We start from the raw sequence: 18,667 nt of genomic DNA on the forward strand, positions 1-18,667 counted from the left end.
ACAGATGAATTGGGACGAAGAGAGTAATAAATAAACGGGTCTTATTATATTAGGCTTCTATTGTTAGTTTTAAAATAAAGTAAATTTTTTTTATATTAATAATCACGCCATGGGACAATTTAGTTTGACACTTTGGTAATGTTTGGATCATGGGATTTCAATACAAAAATGTATTAGAATCTCATTCCCGTTCCCGTTAACCGGGTTGAAATCCCATGATCCAAACCGCGCATCTGTTATTTCCGGTCTCAGGCAACATTTGCGTCTGTAAACAAAATATCGGCACCAAACACCAAAAGTTCGTAGTGTCCGTTAAGAGCATAACACGTATCCATCTGATATTTATAACTGTTCCATCTATACACGGCAATAGCTTTTGTCAGTTGGCCAAGCAAATTAAAAAAACAGTCGATGGCAAACCAGGCATCACCATATATGTACCCCATTATGTAAATCTTCACAACTATTTATCCACCTACTACTCTCCCTCCAACAACGTCTCCGTCTGGATTACGAGATTTCAACTCAGGTAACGAGAATGACAGTAATTACGAGATTTCAATACAGAAACGTATTAAAATTACTATTTCCGTCCATAGTTCGAACCGAACCACACCGCATCGCGCCTAAACCTAACTGCACATACATATTTCTTAAGTAGGCATTATAAGCAACACTTTCCGAAATCTCCGAATTTCGGACTCTCGTTGAAGTTAGGGTAAAAGGCTTGACAAAGCTGGTTATATTTCTGAACATCAAAGTTGTGAACTTTCATGAGCTTTTCTTGCTTGGCCTTGAATCTCCGTTGGAAAAAGCCTTCAAACGTTGGTTCTTTTGATGTTCTGAGGAAGAAAGCATAAGCAAGTGCAAAATGTAGAGAGGTGACAAAGAAGCAAATGGGCTCCATTACATCCCAACTCAGCTCCCAGAAAGTTAGTCTCATGAAGCCCAGTGTTTGAACAACCATGAAGCCCAGCCCACAATAGAGCTCTGCTCTAACTATTGATTCTGCTTTTCTGTCTATCAGTTCCTTTTGCTTCTCCATTTCTCTGAGCTGTTGTTTTCTGGAGTCGTTCGGGGTTGCTATTGTTTCGTAAATTAGCTTCTCCATTGATCTTGCCACCTGTAGTGTTCACGGTAAGTATTTTGGTTAGCGAACTCTGCAGGAAATAGACATTTAACTAACTTTTAAACAAAACTTTCGGATACCTAACACGATACTTCTTTTTTCGTGATAACAATAACATGATGTTCATTATTAACGTATCGTTATAGACATTTTAAAAGTTCTGCGTACATCTCATACTACAATAACATGATGTTCATTATTAACGTTTTGTTATAGACGTTTTAAAAGTTCTGCGTACATCTTACACTACACAGACGGTTATTCTATGAAGCGGAATACATAAGAATGGATGGAATTTTACCTGATCAGGACGGAGAAACACGATATTGCCCAGAACGATGACATTTCCAGCATCATCCAGCATTTTAGCACACTCTAGACCTTGTTCACCATTTTCACAAACATCTGTACAAATTTTAACAAACTCCGAATACTCAACCGAGTTGGCTGGGATTTTCTTTAATGCTGATCTGAGCTTCTCCAATCTCGCGGACCTCAGAATTTTCTTGGCCTCCTGCACAGACATCCCGCCAACATTCTCTGGCGGAGTCAGTCCATCAAAACGAATCCGATTTTCCGAATAACCATAATTAATAGGCCAGAGCTTCTCCCTCAACTTCTCACCAACAGGAACAGACAGAAACTCAGGCAGCTTAGCTGCCGCCTGATTTATCGATCGTCGCTGTAAAAAACGTCGAAAAAAGCCTTTTTCATCATTAGCAGACTCAGAGGAAGTGATCAGCTCACGCTGGAAATTTGTTTTAGCTCCATTCTGATGAATAACAGGAGCAGGAGAATAATTTGCTAGTGTTTTATTAAAAAAGCGCTTTGAAATTGTTCTTCGAAGCGCCATTGTAAGATCAGAGAATTGCGAGATTTTTCGAGTTTCTGGTCGGGTCTCGGACTTGCTCCTCAGGTGCTGGGAGAGGAGGTTTATATAGGGTTGTTGTTATGTGGTGTGAGAAGGTGATGTAAACAGAAAATGAAAATGTAACACAATTTAAGAAAATATCGTGCCTGTTTCTATACTAAACTTGGTAATTTTTAAGTAAATATCAGGCACCTAAAATCTATTGGGAAACCGTCCACTCTAAATTTCGAAAAAAAAACACAAAATCATACATTTTATTTTGGCTAAACATTACTCCATTCATTCGAAGATACAGGTTTCTTAAATTTTTAAGCGTATTTTAAGGTGAATAAAAACGATAGATCTAAAAATCATTTCAAATTTTTTTTCCAGGATAAAGTATACATATTAAATTTTTATTCAAGAAAAAAAAATTAGAAAAAATACGTGAAGCTTTGATTTTTATATACCTTAAAATACGCGTAAAGTCAAACGTAATTATATTTTGGGACGCGAAGTATAAATGTCACAAAAAGAATACATTTATACCAGTCCCTCCCTCCCTTTTAATTGTTACTCTCTCCGTCCCTAAAAACGTTTCATTTTCGTGTTGGACACGTTTGCCAATGCACACTTTTGATCGTTAATATCTTTAAATTTGTATTAGTATTTAATATAAAAATTTCACTGTATTAAAGTACTGATAAATACGAATCCAACGAGATCACTCATGACTATGTTTGATATTATAGATTATACGTAAATTAGTTGTCAATCGCTTACCGTGAACAGTACCGAAAGTCAATATAGGAACATCATTTTGGGACGGAGGGAGTAACATTTTGTAGAAAGTATCCGACACGCATTTTAATGTGCATATAAATTATAATTCTGTAAAAAAAATTACAATTTTGTGTTTCTGAATAAAAATTAAAACATTCAACTTTTATTCAGAAAAAGAAAATTGTAAAAATAAGTTATATAACTATATTTTTTATATACCTTAAAATACGTACCGGAAACTTACTCAAAAATGTAAATAATTGAAAGAAACTGAGGGAGTATTATTTAGTTTCCTTGTAAAGCGACACGTGAATAAATAATTAAAAATGAAATGTCGGTAAAATAATGAGCGTAAAATACGAGTATGTAATTTGCAGTACGGCAATAAATATTTAGCTAAATAAGAAAGAACAAGCTTAATTTGAATGAATGTTTGTCGTGCCAAAACTGATGAAGAAACATGATTTAAAAACAGAGGGAAACCGACTGATGAAGATCGAAACGACTTGTATAATTCGGTGCAACAACTTTTTTAATCTCCCCTGATCTTTTCTTTTGCAGTTTAGAAAAAATAAAATAAAACTAGCTTACATATTCATTAATAGCAAAAAGAAAATATAATTAGACAAGATTCGAAATCTTAACATGTCATAAGCAGTTTTACATATTTCGAAAATCGGAATTATTTCGTTGAGATACTGATTTACGATTTATCGGACGATTTTTAAAAATCAGATGATTTATCGGCGATTTATCAGAAATCAGTCAAATCGGAACAAAATTTTTGAGCGATTTTCGGCGATTTTTTGGAAGATCAGTCGATTTCTATAACAGAAGAAAAAATGAGGAAGACACGCTTCATGAAGAGATGTCTGGTATATTAATTCTAGTGAAACATAAAAGCGACATTTTAGTCGCGATTTTTGGTTGTAATAATACAACTCGAGCCCCCCTTCCGGGAAGTCGAGATTAAAAAAATAAAAATATTTTATAATACTCGCTTTGTCACTTTTTAGTTATTATATTTTGATTTTTGATGGTTAAATTAACCGAATTTGAATGACATTTACGTATATTATATAATAAAATGATTTTGGAAAACTATATCATTAAAGACTACAAGTAATTTACCTTACTATGTAATTTTCCATTCTTTAAAATAATAAACAAAATTTTTAGTTAAAAAATTATTAATTTCATCACAGATAAATTAAATGTGACAACTGACAAATGACATGACAAAAGGCGTAAGGCCTATTGTATAACTAAAAAAGGACGGAGGCATAAATCTCTTTGTGCAAGTGATCAAGAGTATCGGTGTAAATGAGTCAAAGTGTTCCTGAGTTGTTCAACTCGGTTTGTAAAATATTTGAATTTTATACCGAACTCGAACTTCAAATTACTCGACTCGTAAGGTTCGCGAGCTTAGTTGAGCCTTTACTATATTCTTTTTAGTATAAATATATTTTTATATAAATATGTAATAATTTATTTATATTTTATATAATTAATTTAATCGAACTCGAGCCAAACCAATCTTATTTCTAGTTTTTGTTAATATTTGGGGAAATCGAATCGAGCTTTCGAGTCGAACTCGAGCCTATCAAACTTTTTACGAGTTGAGATTCAAGCTTGATATTTAAGGTTTGGTCAAATTCGAGGTCGAGCACGAATATTTTTAATCGAACTCGAGCCGAGGCTGACAGTGTTTGACTCGGTTCGGCTCGATTACCTCTGCTTTGACAGTAGTTTAAGGACTTAGAGCAGCTCTAAGAACCACCCTATACATCCTCTTTAGCTAAAATTTGAGGAAAATTACAACAAAAATCAACTCCAACAACCTCCTTGTCTCTCCTCAAAATGTTAGAAGCTATAAACATCTCCTCAATTGTGAGGAGCATCTTTTGCCTCCTCTTTCACTTTTATATTACTCCGTGTGTTTTTTTCATTATTTACACTTTTCTTTTTTGGATGTCTAATTCATTTTTTTACATTTTAAAACTTATCAAAAATAGTCTATGGATCCTCTTATTTCCCCACTTTTTCTTCCTTTTCACACTACTTTTACCCTATTATCTCTTTTTTATACAATAAAAATCAATGAGTCCCGCCACTTTACCCACTTTTCTTTCTCTTTTTCACTACTTTATACATATTTCTTAATCTCCGTCTTTAATCCTTTTGATAACAAATCAAAAGGACGGAAGAAGTAGCATTTATTGGAATGATGTGAAGTTCAATGGCAATATTTGATACTATTATAATCATTGTTAACAGAAAATTGATTAAATAACATATAGAGATGATCAATGAGGAGGCTTGGAATGAAACTATAAATTTGAATCTTAAATAGGTAAGATCCTATATAATAATAATTTTTATAAGGAGAATGGTAAATGACTCTTGGAGTTGCTGTTAGACGAGGGAAAATATGATTTATGGGAGAATAAGTGCATGTGAAAGAGGTTTCAACTTCCAAGGGGCATGGAAGTGGGAAATATTCCATCAAGGTGACGGTGGCGCATGAATTCAGGCAGCTGTAGAATCAAAGCTCAGTTGGGGGGAGTATAGTAGCTATGATTCAATATTCATAGATAGTTGATTGAGTGAGAAATATAGAATCCCAACCAATTGGGAAGTGGGAATCACACAAGGATGCTCATATTGGATTCCACCCATTTTAAGATTCTAGTGCTGTGTCTACTACTCCCATCAAACTTGTTTTCCTTGTTCTCACACCCTAATTACTACAACTACTATTCTCATTGCATTGTCTACAAGTTCATTTCTTTCAAACATTTCAAAACAAAACTAACTTACTAACTTAGTAATTAGCTAGTTCTTATCTGATGGAACTAGTCTACCTCATTTCGTTCTCAATTGGTTCACGTTAACCAGTTCATGGCTCCATTTTGCATTTTGTGTTACTCGCTCCGTCACTAAAAACGTTTTCCGTTTATGTTGAACATGTTTGCCAATACACACTTTTGATTGTTAATATCTTTAATTTCGTATTAATATTAAATACAAAAATTTCATTGTATTAAAATATTCATAAATATGAATCCAACAAAATCGCTCAAGACTATGTTTAATCTTATAAATTAGACGTAAATTAATAGTCAATCACTTACCATGAACAGTAAAAATGTCAAAATGGAAAAAACATTTTGGGACGGAGGGAGTATTAAACGCCGAGCTAGGTAGAGTCCACTCTACTCATTTATAGGACAAATTTAATAACCACAAGTTATTACTCTCTCCGTCTTCTAATATAAATGTCTTTCGCTTTTTGCGCGTACTTTAAAATGTATAAAAGTAATAATTCCGCATATTTAATTCTAAAATTTCTTTTCTTTAATTAAAATTTAATGTGTATACTTTTATTAATAAAAAGAAAATTGAAAAAAAATTATGTAGCTATCATTTTCATTCACCATAAAATACATCGTTATAAAAAGTCAAATGGACCTGTATTTTAAGATGGAGGGAGTCTGTGATTGCAATTTATAAAAAATTTGAATTCAAGGTGTACTGCTACTATATTTTTATTTAGAAAAAATATTAGGCACTACTAGAAAATGTAATCGAATTCGAGAATCATTACGTTTAAGACACTACAAAAAGAGAAATGATATAGTTTCCAAAACAATTCTCAAAATTGTTCTCAAATGCTGATGTATAAGTTGCGACTTGAAAAAAATTATGACAACTGTTATCTGACGTCATTAAGGAAATTTTTTGGGAACGGATTCAGGAATCCGGAATAGTACAGTGTTGCATGAGATTTTCCGAACTGTGTGGGAGCGGAAGTCGTGTCGTAACTGATCGTGTCAGTCAAGATTGCAAGATTTATAAAAATTAAGAACGTCACATGTGCAGGTTAGGTTTAAACTTGAGTTTATAAAATATCAGCGTAAGCTTCCACTAAATTTGTTTTGTGCTTGTGTACATATAAAATTTTAATATTTCTGTAAAGCGATGGAGACGGGCCTAATAATGGTGATGGCAATTATGATGACAAACTCAAACTTCCTTGCAAGATAGATTTCCACTTACTCAGCCAATAGTAACAAAGCTTGATTTGTAGCAGAAATAGGGTTTCAACAAATCTTTATGTATATGCTCCTTAGATCTAGATGATTGAGGTAGACACGTACAAGCAGGGGTGTACGCGGTTAGGTTTAGTGCGGTTGGGATGTCAAAATCGCAACAAATCATGTATTCCGGTTTTCTTAAATCTCCAATCTCAGTTGCATTTGCGGTTGCGGTTAATCGCGACCTTTTCAAACGCGCAGTTGCGGTTGGTGCGGATCGACTTGCGGTTTAACCATCGACTTGTACGATAAATGACAAATAAAAATAGTTCATTACAATTATAGTTATTAAATCTTGGAAATTTATAAAAATAAAATGTACTGCAAAAGTACAAGTGGATAATACAAATTATATATGGATGTTTCTCCGTTTGATGATACATATTATATCCCAAAACCCCAAACTCTTTATCTTTTAATTCTTATATATGATTGTTTCTGCGTTTGATGATATATATATTATATATTATATTATATATATACAGCGGTTTGCGGTTGCGGTTTGACTTTTGCGATTATTTAAAAATTAAATTCGCAGTCAATTCACGGATATGCGGTTCCTGTAATTTCAATTCGCATTCGATCCGCATTTTGCGGTTATCCGCAAAGAGCGGTGCGGTTGCGAGTGGTGCGAGCGATTTGTGCGATTGAGCGGGTTACCTTTACAACACTACATACAAGTACGTTTAGTGTTGTGACATATATCCGATGAAATATCAGTTTTCCGATAAATCATGACTAACGTACTACAACAAATATGATCATTTACGACAAGGACCGGGTGCAGTGTGATGACTGATGAGCATGCAATGGTATTACATACTAGTAGGCTCATGGCAGAACCTGCAACTTGGTTGCTGGGACAGAGTATTTGGCATCTTAACTAGCTGTTTCATGGACCTCTCCATTTAAAGGATCTAGATCGAGCAACATTGTTCATTGTTCAAGGGATTTTAGTCGAAATTAGATTATGGGAGAATTGAAAATTTTGAGGGCTTTAGGTATTTCGGACCATTAGGCGTAAGATTTGTTCGCCTATACCGGTTGTCACCTCTTCACACTAGCTTGCGATGTGAGTGCATTCGTAAGTTCTAACACAGAAATTGTGTTCAAGTAAGCCGAGAAAAGGCTACTGAATTAAGTGGAGATGGTGACATAGATACTTTCTGCTTACTATAAAAAAATATAGGCTTAATGACCTTTTCGGCCTCAAAGTTTGTATCAGTGCACTCATAAAATCCTTAAGTTTAAAAGCGTACTTTTTCAGCTCTCAGGTATCCAAAATGTACTTTTTAACCCTTGGACCGGGAAAAAAACATAGTGAAAACGGCCGATCTAAGGGTAAAATGTTACGTTTTCAGTACCTGAGAGACAAAAAAGTACTATAATGAATTACATGGGCTAATGAGTATATTAGTACAAACTTTGAGGTTTAAAAGGTCATTAAGCCAATATGTGGTAGCTGACCTCCTTATCAATTAATCTAGATTGATTTTTCCATTCAAATATCTTAGTGTTTATTACCTCTTTTTTGGTATGCATACACTCTTTTACTTGCAACTTAAACTCGAATCCTCAACCTCGACTGAAACATGAATTCTCGACCTCGTTTTAGTAGTAGTTGCCAGTTCTCAGGGTTATGATCACCACTAATGAGTCATGGTGTAAAAAGAAATGCATTGTTCCCTCGAGCCTTTATACTATACCTAACGTTCAACAAAAGATGAATTATTGGAACACAAATCATATGTTAATTTTATAAGCAATTGCATCGAGCATTACTGGCTAGCAGCATTATAACTTAGAAGCATCATCAATAAACTACAATGGCTAATGAGTTGCATTTCTAGAAGTAGTGCTACGTCTAGATAGCATAACTGTGTGACTTGGCCACTAACAGCATCATCAAAGTATAGGATTCCACACACAAAAATATGCTGGCTAACGTAACACAAAAAACATACGTATCCAGAATTGACAGCAGTGACATTACATGGAATCGGCACTGAGATTGTGGATAATGAGAGTTTATATCAATATCCTCCCCCGGCCTACTAAGAATCAGATTCTGATTCATCAACTGTCCCAACAATTCATAACAGTTGCAGCCTCGTAGGCTTTGTAGCGATTTTTCTTCTGCAACTAACGCACGTGCTTAAGCCTAATTTGCATTACGCAAAACTAATTAGTAATTTGTTTTTCAAGTTCAGATATCTGCGTTAGCACACGTTAGATGTGAAGTTAGACAAAATGGACAAACCTGAATACAAAAAGGTAACGACAATCTTTTGGGAGCGATTTTGGGGACTCTAGCATTTCTCTAAATATAAACACGATACAAACTAAAGAGAATTAGATGTATCTGCAGACTTCAGTCTTCAGCTAGTATCATCTATAACAGTTTAACATAAATAAAGAAAGGGATTAGTTTCGGCATGATTTATCGTTATCATCCAAGACAAGCGAAACAGGATCAGAATCTTAAGTGGCCAAAGTGGCGAAACAGGATCCGGATACCCTTGATTTCTGAAACAGAATTTTCATTGTTGATATATTCCGAGGCAACAGCAAAGGAATCAAGAGTTGACAATGTTCATCAAATCGAAAAGTAACCAATGAAATTTTTAAGGAACTGAATATAGCAGGTCACTGCAGACTCAGGAGGCATGAGCATAAGTGAATAACATGACATGATTATTCTTGTATAAATTGCCAACTAGTTGAGAATTTGATGCTAACTTAACAGAGGATAAAAGGAATGTCATGTGCTTTCATATCCCAAGTATTAGTTAGTTCATGAATGTGTAAATACAATGTAAACCAAAAATGATACTGTAATCTGGGGAGATTATATTCTTATTATACCAGGAATCAGAATAACCACAGATTATATTCTTATTATACCAGGAATCAGAATAACTATGTCAGATATTCACTATATAAGATAACAGGGAATCTTAAGTAATGCTGCATATGTTATTATCGACAGTTGGGGTTTTTCCCGACTGTATTACATTCAAGTTAATGAAAGTTTTCTGAATTTGTCAACAAAAAAAAAAAAGAAATCAGCCTAATTTGTTGCTCAATTGTTGCTCAGTAGATACTAGATAGAGCAGCATAGAATATTTGATCATCTCTAATCTCTGTTACGCAAGACACCCATTTTATGATTGAAGAGAGCTGGCTCGTTTAGTGTACTTTCGTGTCGTATACTTTCGTGTTTCGTGTCATGAATGTCTAAATCTAATCCGAACCGTTAAGGATTCGCTTCGTTTCGTATTCTTGTACCTTCATTTCGTGTACGTTTCGTGTCGTGTCTCGTGTAACATTAAATTAATAATAAAAATAAATATAATTTATATTTAAATATTAAATTTTTACTATTCAAGTATTAAGTCGATAAGTTATAAAAACTCAAGAGCAGTCAAGTCTTTTAAAATTTAAATTTAAATCTATTTTTTTTGTAAAAATTATATGTAAAATATTATTGTAAGATAATATATATATATATATATACATTCATATAATTTTGATTAGTTTATTTATATGTTTATTTATTTCGTGTACTTCCCTTTCATGTTGTGTATCTAACGATAAAATCAAAACCGACACAAAATTTTTCCGTGTAATTTCATGTTGTGTACGAAATTGCCTGCGCAAAATTAAACACACCGACTGGCTCACTTGTATCGCAGGATTCAAACTTGCGACCTCTCATAAAATAAACGAGGACATAACGACCACCTTATAAATTTATAATAAAAATAATTGAATAACATGTGGTCGTAATTTAGTATAATAAATAAACTATTTCTAGTAGTTTAACAATTTAGTAGTTTAGCAGATATATAACACTATTATTTATATCTTTTAATAATAGAATAAGTTGTATTCGTAGTTTAGTAGGATAAGTTGTATTCGTAGTTTAGCAGAATAAGTATACTATATTTAGTAGTTTATTATATATATAACACTATTTATCTATTTTTGTAATAATTAAAATTAGGGAATTATTGTTGAACCAAACCGTTGAACTAAATTATCTCTATTCCGGCTATTATAGTATAGTATAGATTAACAGAGGTAACATGTGAGAAAAGAAAAATAACAAGGGGTGTGACGAGTGATGCCCAGTTCTTCGTTTTTACGCTTCTTGATGATTCTTAAGTGGACGACTCTATCACTGCTTTTGTAGTATTTTAGTTGCTAGCAGCTAGCTCTACCTATTTGCTTACAAATTACAATTGAGTTCACTTTTGCCGAACTAAAATGCTAGAGTACTCGGAATTAAATCTCGAAATGGTTTTCAAATGTCACGTGGCATTCCCTAATCCGTTACGATGAAACCGTGACGTAACCTCTGTCACATCATTTGGTACCTAATTTGGGACCTCTCGCACAAAATATCGTTTTAATCAAACACCATTTTTTCCACGTTGATAGTAGTAAAGAATGTCTTTAGACTGCACTTTTGTTTTCTTCAATCAAGTAGTAGTAAACTTTGTATGTATTGGCAAATGAATTGACAATCTGTTCTTAAGTGTTTGATGATGACCTTTACACAGGGAAAAGATGAACTAGAGCATGCTTGATTACAAGTTTTCTTGATCTAGATTTCACTTATCGATGTGCCATTTTCCTCGTGCTTGACGTGATAATCATCTTTAATCGCTTTAGTGCCCGTTTGGGAAATCTGAAAATAAATAACTTACGTCTTAAAATCAATAACTGAATTATAAGTGATAAAGAGAAGAATACTTACAGATTAAATAAGTGTTTGAATAGTTTTACTTGTAAATCAAAAAAAAAATATTTTTAAATAAACTAAAATTAATAATTATTAAATATAATTATCTAAATTCATGAATTGTAAGTTAGATTAACATTTAAAAATAATTTTTTTAAACTGAGATTAATAAATCAGCGAAAAATCAAAATAAGTTGGGAAAAATACGTCATTATTAGCATTCAGCTTATCAGCTTATAAGTTATAAATTCAGCTTATAAGTTATAAATTCAACTTATAAGTTGAGTCGAAAAACATTAGTAGATAAACTGTTACGGACTTATAAGTCATAAATGGCTTATAAGTTGTGTGCCAAACAAGCCCTTGATCACAAAACCAGAAACTTTCTCAAGCAATATATAAGGACAGCACTACAAACAAGATTCAACCTGGAATTTGTCTGCAGGAAGTGATTGAAGCTGCTTTGTTAAATGCGCCTTTCAACACCCCAACCACGACTAAAATCGAAAGGCAGTTCAGAAAGATCAGGCTCGACCGTCCAATATTTGATCTTTGGATGCACATTCATAACACCACGAATGAATCAAAACCTTCCCAAACAGCAAAACCCTGTTACATGCACATTTCCTTCTGTAGTCTCCAGTGCCACAGACAAAATAAATTTTCAATATATATTCACAGAACTAAGGACATTAGGGTTCACGCTGTAAAACTGCCAAACCATGCAGCTCATCTCAGTGACTATCAAATAAGCATTTGATGTGTTCTCAAACACATTAATATTATGCACGCTAAACTGTACTGAATCAATCTTGAAAAAGTTCCGAAAAGGGAAATTTGCTGAATTTTGTAAACAAACCCAAGTTTGTTACTGGAAGAGACAATATTAAGACATACTATACATTTTAAATTAAAAGCAACAACCTTCTTGTCAGCAATGCAATGCATCCACTGATCTTAGATAGAGAAGACTGGAGGTACCTTAAGGTTCAATTCCCAATTTACATAACCTACATAACTAAAACTAGACATGGATACTAAACTCTACAAAGACACCTAACCATGATAGAACTGTAGCATATACACATGGTGACTTATATACTACGGTGGGGTTGAATAGTTTTGAGTTCCATTAGTATCTGTTAGCGTCAGACAACAAAATGGTCTACGGACTCTTAGTTGTCATTTACACACCATCTTCAATCTCTTAGCAGACTGCACAAACCCCGGTATGACCTGCAACTCGTCCAATTGCTTCACCAACAACATATAAATTGTTTAAAGTCAATACACATATGCAGAAAGCCAAAAACTAATATACTAAGAGTAGCAGTCACTAACAAGTTATTATTTGGTTAGAAAGATCAAGCATACACTATATATCAGTTGCTGGAACAATCGTACGACTGGTCCAAGTCCCAACACTCTTAAACATGAGGAGGGTTTTGGGACAATATTTATATTATTAATATAATGACAGTTAGCAAGTTCGCAATTTAAAAAGATTATTTAAAAAAATGCATAAATTACCATCATCATGAAATGCCTCTGAACTACATCAACCAGTTGCTCTTTGGTTGGGTTGGAGATTGCATCAGCCTAAAATACAAACCGCGTTATTACATATAAGTATACAATCAAAGGATATTCGACCACAACAACTCTAAGAAATTATAACATTGGTCTACATAACAAACTCACAAGGTTAAAGTGTCGCCAATATCTCCATAAGGCCGTCACTTCAAGCTTGCTGAGATCAATCTTCTGTGCAAGAAATTTTGGATGGCAAGAAATTATTTAGTGCATCAATAAATACAACAATCAGGCATGTGGTTGCAAAGGAAAATATGTGCATAAAAATGTAAGATATACAGTTCTTTATTACCCTGGGTCCCTTTTCCATCCATCCCTTAGTCTGTGAGTCATAAGAGCGAGATCTACTCATAAACCTCTGTGATGACCCAGTTGATTTGTGTGTGCAATGTCTTGACCGGTGAGACTTCTGAGTATCATCGGATGCTGTAGAATTGTTTAAGCACAGGGAACTCATATGAGTAGGATCAGAAATGATAAGAAATGTGCAGAATAAAGAATTCTAATCAAATATTGACAAAAAATTCATTCCCAAGTCATTTAATACGACCTTATTTTAATAAGTCGCAATAAATGTGAAAGTAAATATACCCTTGTTTCATTTTCAGAAGTCAGTTGGACCATCTTCTAAGCAATTAGGATTTTGAATGAGATTACGACAATAGATGTATTCATAAATGTCAAATTCATATCTCCAGGTATCTCACTAACACCTTCAAATGTTAGTGCAAGCACCCCCATCACATTTAAATGAGGAAAGATGGTTGTGTTCTGTATCAATATCAATAGCCGAACATAAAACTCTCCTCTGGGTATTCGTTTAAAGTTAGTGCAAGCTATAGCACAGAATAAAACACCCCAAACACCCCACAGCTATTTCTTGTATCGAAATTACTAAATACCAAATTAAACATATTCTTTTACCGAACTAAGAATTGAAAGTGTGGCAGTTTGCTAACCGAACTGAAATATCTCAGTTATTTTGATTTAGTTTTCACTTTGCCTAAACGAATGAACAAACAAATTTACAGAACCAAAGAAATTTCTTAACTCAATAATATCTTCCAATAATAGAATCTCAAGTCTAATGATGGAGTAAGATATGCAGCACATAAACGTGAAGAACTTGAAACGGTTTGCACTTTGCAGCTTAAAAACAATGCAAATGATACTGTTTCTATTTTAACAGTGCAAAAGAGAACAGAGTATAACTAACTAACCAAGTTCACCCATATCTGAGCCATTCCACTGCACATTTTCGAATTCAAGGTCGTCATCTTGCTCATCACCAGTAGGACCTTCAATAACACTCAAAGCATTTCTTTGTAGTTTTACCTCTATGCCATTAGTAAGCACCTGCAATATATGAAAATTAACATTAATCTCGCTAAAAAATTATTCAGTCCCCAGTTCTATTAAAAACAATCCACAAGTAAACGGGTACTACACCACATGCATCCCCTACCATTGGACCTCAAAAAAAAAGACTAATGTGATAATAGATGAACAATAAATTCACAAATTCAGTTACAGAGGAAAATGCTAATAGAACAAACATTATAATTCTAAGCAGAGCATTTTGATCATATCTGTTACAGTGGTAATCAAGCAATAAACGTGCAATATCCAATTTTAAAATTTAAAAACAAGGAGACACAGTCCAAAGCTTTAGATTTCAAGTAAATTAAATTTCAAAACCTAAAACTGGTTCAAATCACATCTAAGAAAAACGTACTTATTTTTTGGGTGCTAGTTGTTCAATTTCTGTTAGATAATAGTATTATCACAAGTCCAGAAGAAACTGTACATCATTATATAAAGGTCAGTTGGTCATCGGGAAGAAAGAAGCATAAAATTATAGAAAAGACTTGGAGAAGACTGGAATCCGAAAATGTTCAAAACATACTACTAAAAGAGATCGGTTGCTTTCCACAAGACAAGACGCTAGACTATCAGAAATATAAATGCATTGGCCATTATGTCACCAGAAAGCTAAATCAATAAAAAAAGGTCAAGAACATGTGAAAGCTATACCACATTTTACATAAGTGGGACCAGAACATATCAAATGCATGCACCTGAAAACTGCACAGTCAAGTCAATAAATTTTAAAGCAATGCTGGAAATTAAAATCAAATTTTAAAAATAGATTTTCAAGTCATGTGTTGCGTGTTGAATATCTTATACATTGATCTAAACAACAGCCAGACTAACAGGGAGGCAAACACAGGAACAAGATAGCAGAACAACATTCTCTGATCTCTGATACTTTGTCAGGTTTAGTGGTGATGCCCTCAGTTTGCGTAATAATACACATATTATATGATAAATAACTGAATTATGGTTAATTAAATGCCAAGTTGGCACTGGAGACCACTAAGACTGAGACTGGAATCTTTACATAGATTAGATTATTGCAATACCCAAAGAGATTGTCTAAAAGTTATATTTAAAAATTATGCAAAATATATATCGTATGCGGACAATCATGTGAATTCAACCAATACCATATAAAGTTTTAGGATTACCCAAAACCAAGCTTATGCCCAAATTGCAGCCTGGTTTATGATGCAGTAACCTACATGGCTCATGGCTTTTAACCAACATTCCATTTTAGCTTGGGAAATTATTACTTGTAATGTTTAGCTTGGGAAATCATTCCATTTCATGATTTGCACCCAAAAATCCTCTTTTACCTTTGATTTTAGAAGTGAAAATTTCAGGGAACAAAATCAAAGCTACGGTGAGCAATTAATCACTCAAAGAATTAGCATTATAGTTCATTAAACCACATTTACAGCAGCACAAATAATTACCTTCACAGCTAGTAATATGAAACCAACCATTTAATCAAACAAAAATACAACAAGTTTTAGAATCTTTAATATGTAACTGCAAATTCCTAAACAAGCTATAAAGTATGGATGATATAATCTGAGTTCATACCGATCATTTAAATTGAAAAACCTCATCACACACACAAACACACACTAGATCTACTTACATAAACCCAAAATGCAGTAAAGAAACAATTTTTAAACCTGCCATGATACTAATACTGCAGTGACACAGATAAATTAAACGCTGAGCAACCCAGATTCCAGAATCTAAATTAAGCAGCAAAAGTAGTAACCAATCATATCATATTTTAAACAAAAACACAATATTTCTAGTCAAATAACATACAATCACTAAACTCCCAAAAAATCTCACATTGTCAAAAAAACATAAAAAGTACAAAAAAAAACCAATAAAAATCAATCTGCATTACACACAAACACACACACAAGATCAAAATTAACCAAATTCACCATATAACAAATCAACATACACAATTACACATACATAAACTTAAAGAACAGTTATATAACTAATTGTTATATATATAGTGTAAGTGTAAGTATTATACCAGCCAATGCCAGCCACCAAGACCAACAGCTTTCTTGACAACACCATGAAGACCAACAAGCACAGACTTAGTTCTATTGTTCCCAGTTACAACAACCTTTGTATGTCTTGGTAATACTGTCAGTTCTTCTTCACTGCTGTCCCCACAACTCTGTAAGCAATATCCATATGAACTCTCCACTGCTTCTACCATCATATTATTCTCTCTCTCTCTCTCTTCAATAAATCATCAATTTTTATGCAAAAAATGAGGCATTTGAAGATCAGACAACGGGGGTGTTAAAAAGATTGGATTTTGGTGGGGTTAGTGAGAGAAAAGTGTGGGAGTGTTTGAAGTTTTGGAGAGGGAGAAAAAAGAAAACAGCTTCTTCTTTTTGTTTTTGTGAGAGAGAGTGGGAGAGAAAGAGGATGAGAGAGGAGAGAGAGAGGGAGACAGGAGTGTGTTTGTTTAGGAGTGATGGTGCGGATCCCGAGGTAATGGAATGAACTAATGGAAGTTTAACACGTGGGCATGGAAGGTGGCTGTTTTATCTTGCATTTGTGTTGTGTTTTTTGATTTTTTTACCGGGGGATGCATGTTGAATGACTATTTTGTCCTTTTGGCTTTTTTGCCAAATGTTAATTTAAAATTGAGGATCTTTTTGTGATGGAATAATCGTTCGATGTTCATACTCTCGTATAAATAATTTAGTTGTTTGAAATAAATATAATTTTTTAACAAATTTCGAGAATGAGGGTCGGATTTAAATTCTCATAAAAAATAAGGAGCTCAACCTTTTTTCTTTACTATAACTCTACAGATAAATATTTATGACTTCGGCTCTTGATATTGAGAGAAAAATATATCCTAAATATATATTAAATTTCGCATTAATTATACTTGGATTTCTTGTTTGAAATCTCGTACAAACATGTCTGTTCCGAACTCATAGCAAACTCAAGACGGCCTATGTAGAAAGGCGCACCAACTGAGGTCGTTAAGGTCCACGAACGCAAAATTTTCACGGACTATGCCCAATAAGGCCGGAAGAACAGATACATGTGTTCTAAACGGAATCAAAATGCTACACAGAAAGTTATATAATTCATTCCCTTGTAGGTTTCCTAACTATCATCTAAGTTGGAGACTTGTCCACCAAGTATTTCAACATAAGTCTAACCCGAGACTCTCCTCTATATAAAGAACTCTATCCCTCAACCTATATCTACGTTTAAGTCTAACCCGAGACTCTCCTCTATATAAAGAACTCTATCCCTCAACCTATATCTACGTTTTTTGCTTGATTATTTACAACAAGAGATACGTAGGCATCTTGTAAGGACCAATAGTTCCGAACGCAAGAGCAACCATTAAAATTCGAAACTCACAAACCCTGGTATTAAATACTAACGTACTCAGGTTTTTATTTCATAACAGCTTTGTCTGGCATTATTGATGCAGATAGTAATCACAACATTTTGCATAAAATCAGTTAAAAAAATATTTAATAAAATTCAAAAATTGTTTTCTAAGAAGTATTTTTCGCCTAAAAATCGTTGTCGCATAAAGTGTGTTTCCTCGTGCTGTCAAAAAATTTATTTTCCAACTTTTACGGGAATCAGTTGTTTATTTTGCCATCAAATCTCATAAAATTTATGAAAATACTATTTTTTCTAACTTTTTATATATAAATTTATACATATAAAAAATTATTATCAAACAATTATCTAATTTTTGTAACCATATTTTTTTCTCCAACCATTTTTCTAAAATCTTTTAAGAGTCAGATATTAAGAGATATCGATAGAGAAATGTTACCCCCTCTTTTTTTTAATAATCGTTTGATTTTTCTGCATTAATTTATAGGCGTTGAGACTGTATAGGTAAAAGAAAAAAAATAAAATAAAATTGAATAAAAAATATAATTTAAACTATTATTTATAAAAAGAAATTTTAGAAATGATAAATTTACAATGTATTTTGAGATGTGTGTCGAAAATTTAATACCCCCTCTTATTTTTTTTATATCGTTTGATTTTCTTTCACACAATTCTAAATTCTTTGACCGTATAGAAAAAAT

At 33.3% G+C, this 18,667-nt stretch overlaps 2 protein-coding genes across 3 annotated transcripts; both read right to left on the bottom strand.

Moving 5' to 3' along the window:
• Positions 1–24: 24 nt before the first annotated feature.
• LOC141711454 (calcium uniporter protein 4, mitochondrial-like) lies at positions 25–2,082 on the bottom strand. The gene is made up of 2 exons (XM_074513898.1): positions 1,431–2,082; positions 25–1,123 (listed from the first exon to the last, which is right to left on the bottom strand). The coding sequence occupies exons 1-2, from the start codon at positions 1,980–1,982 to the stop codon at positions 665–667; spliced, it is 1,011 nt and encodes a 336-aa protein (XP_074369999.1). The 5' UTR covers positions 1,983–2,082; the 3' UTR covers positions 25–664.
• Positions 2,083–12,427: 10,345 nt separating this feature from the next.
• Positions 12,428–17,068, bottom strand: LOC141711456 (uncharacterized). 2 transcript variants are annotated; one of them, XM_074513901.1, is made up of 6 exons: positions 16,609–17,068; positions 14,420–14,555; positions 13,492–13,625; positions 13,308–13,367; positions 13,137–13,205; positions 12,428–12,860 (listed from the first exon to the last, which is right to left on the bottom strand). In XM_074513901.1, exons 1-6 carry the CDS (start codon positions 16,801–16,803, stop codon positions 12,789–12,791), a joined length of 666 nt encoding a protein of 221 aa, XP_074370002.1. In that variant the 5' UTR covers positions 16,804–17,068; the 3' UTR covers positions 12,428–12,788. The 2 variants fall into 2 exon arrangements, with proteins under 2 accessions (XP_074370002.1, XP_074370001.1); XM_074513900.1 differs by having other exon boundaries at positions 13,308–13,370; positions 16,609–17,065.
• Between the last annotated feature and the right edge of the window lie 1,599 nt (positions 17,069–18,667).

This window comes from Apium graveolens, chromosome 3, assembly GCF_009905375.1.
Source record: "Apium graveolens cultivar Ventura chromosome 3, ASM990537v1, whole genome shotgun sequence".
Taxonomy (NCBI): domain Eukaryota; kingdom Viridiplantae; phylum Streptophyta; class Magnoliopsida; order Apiales; family Apiaceae; genus Apium; species Apium graveolens.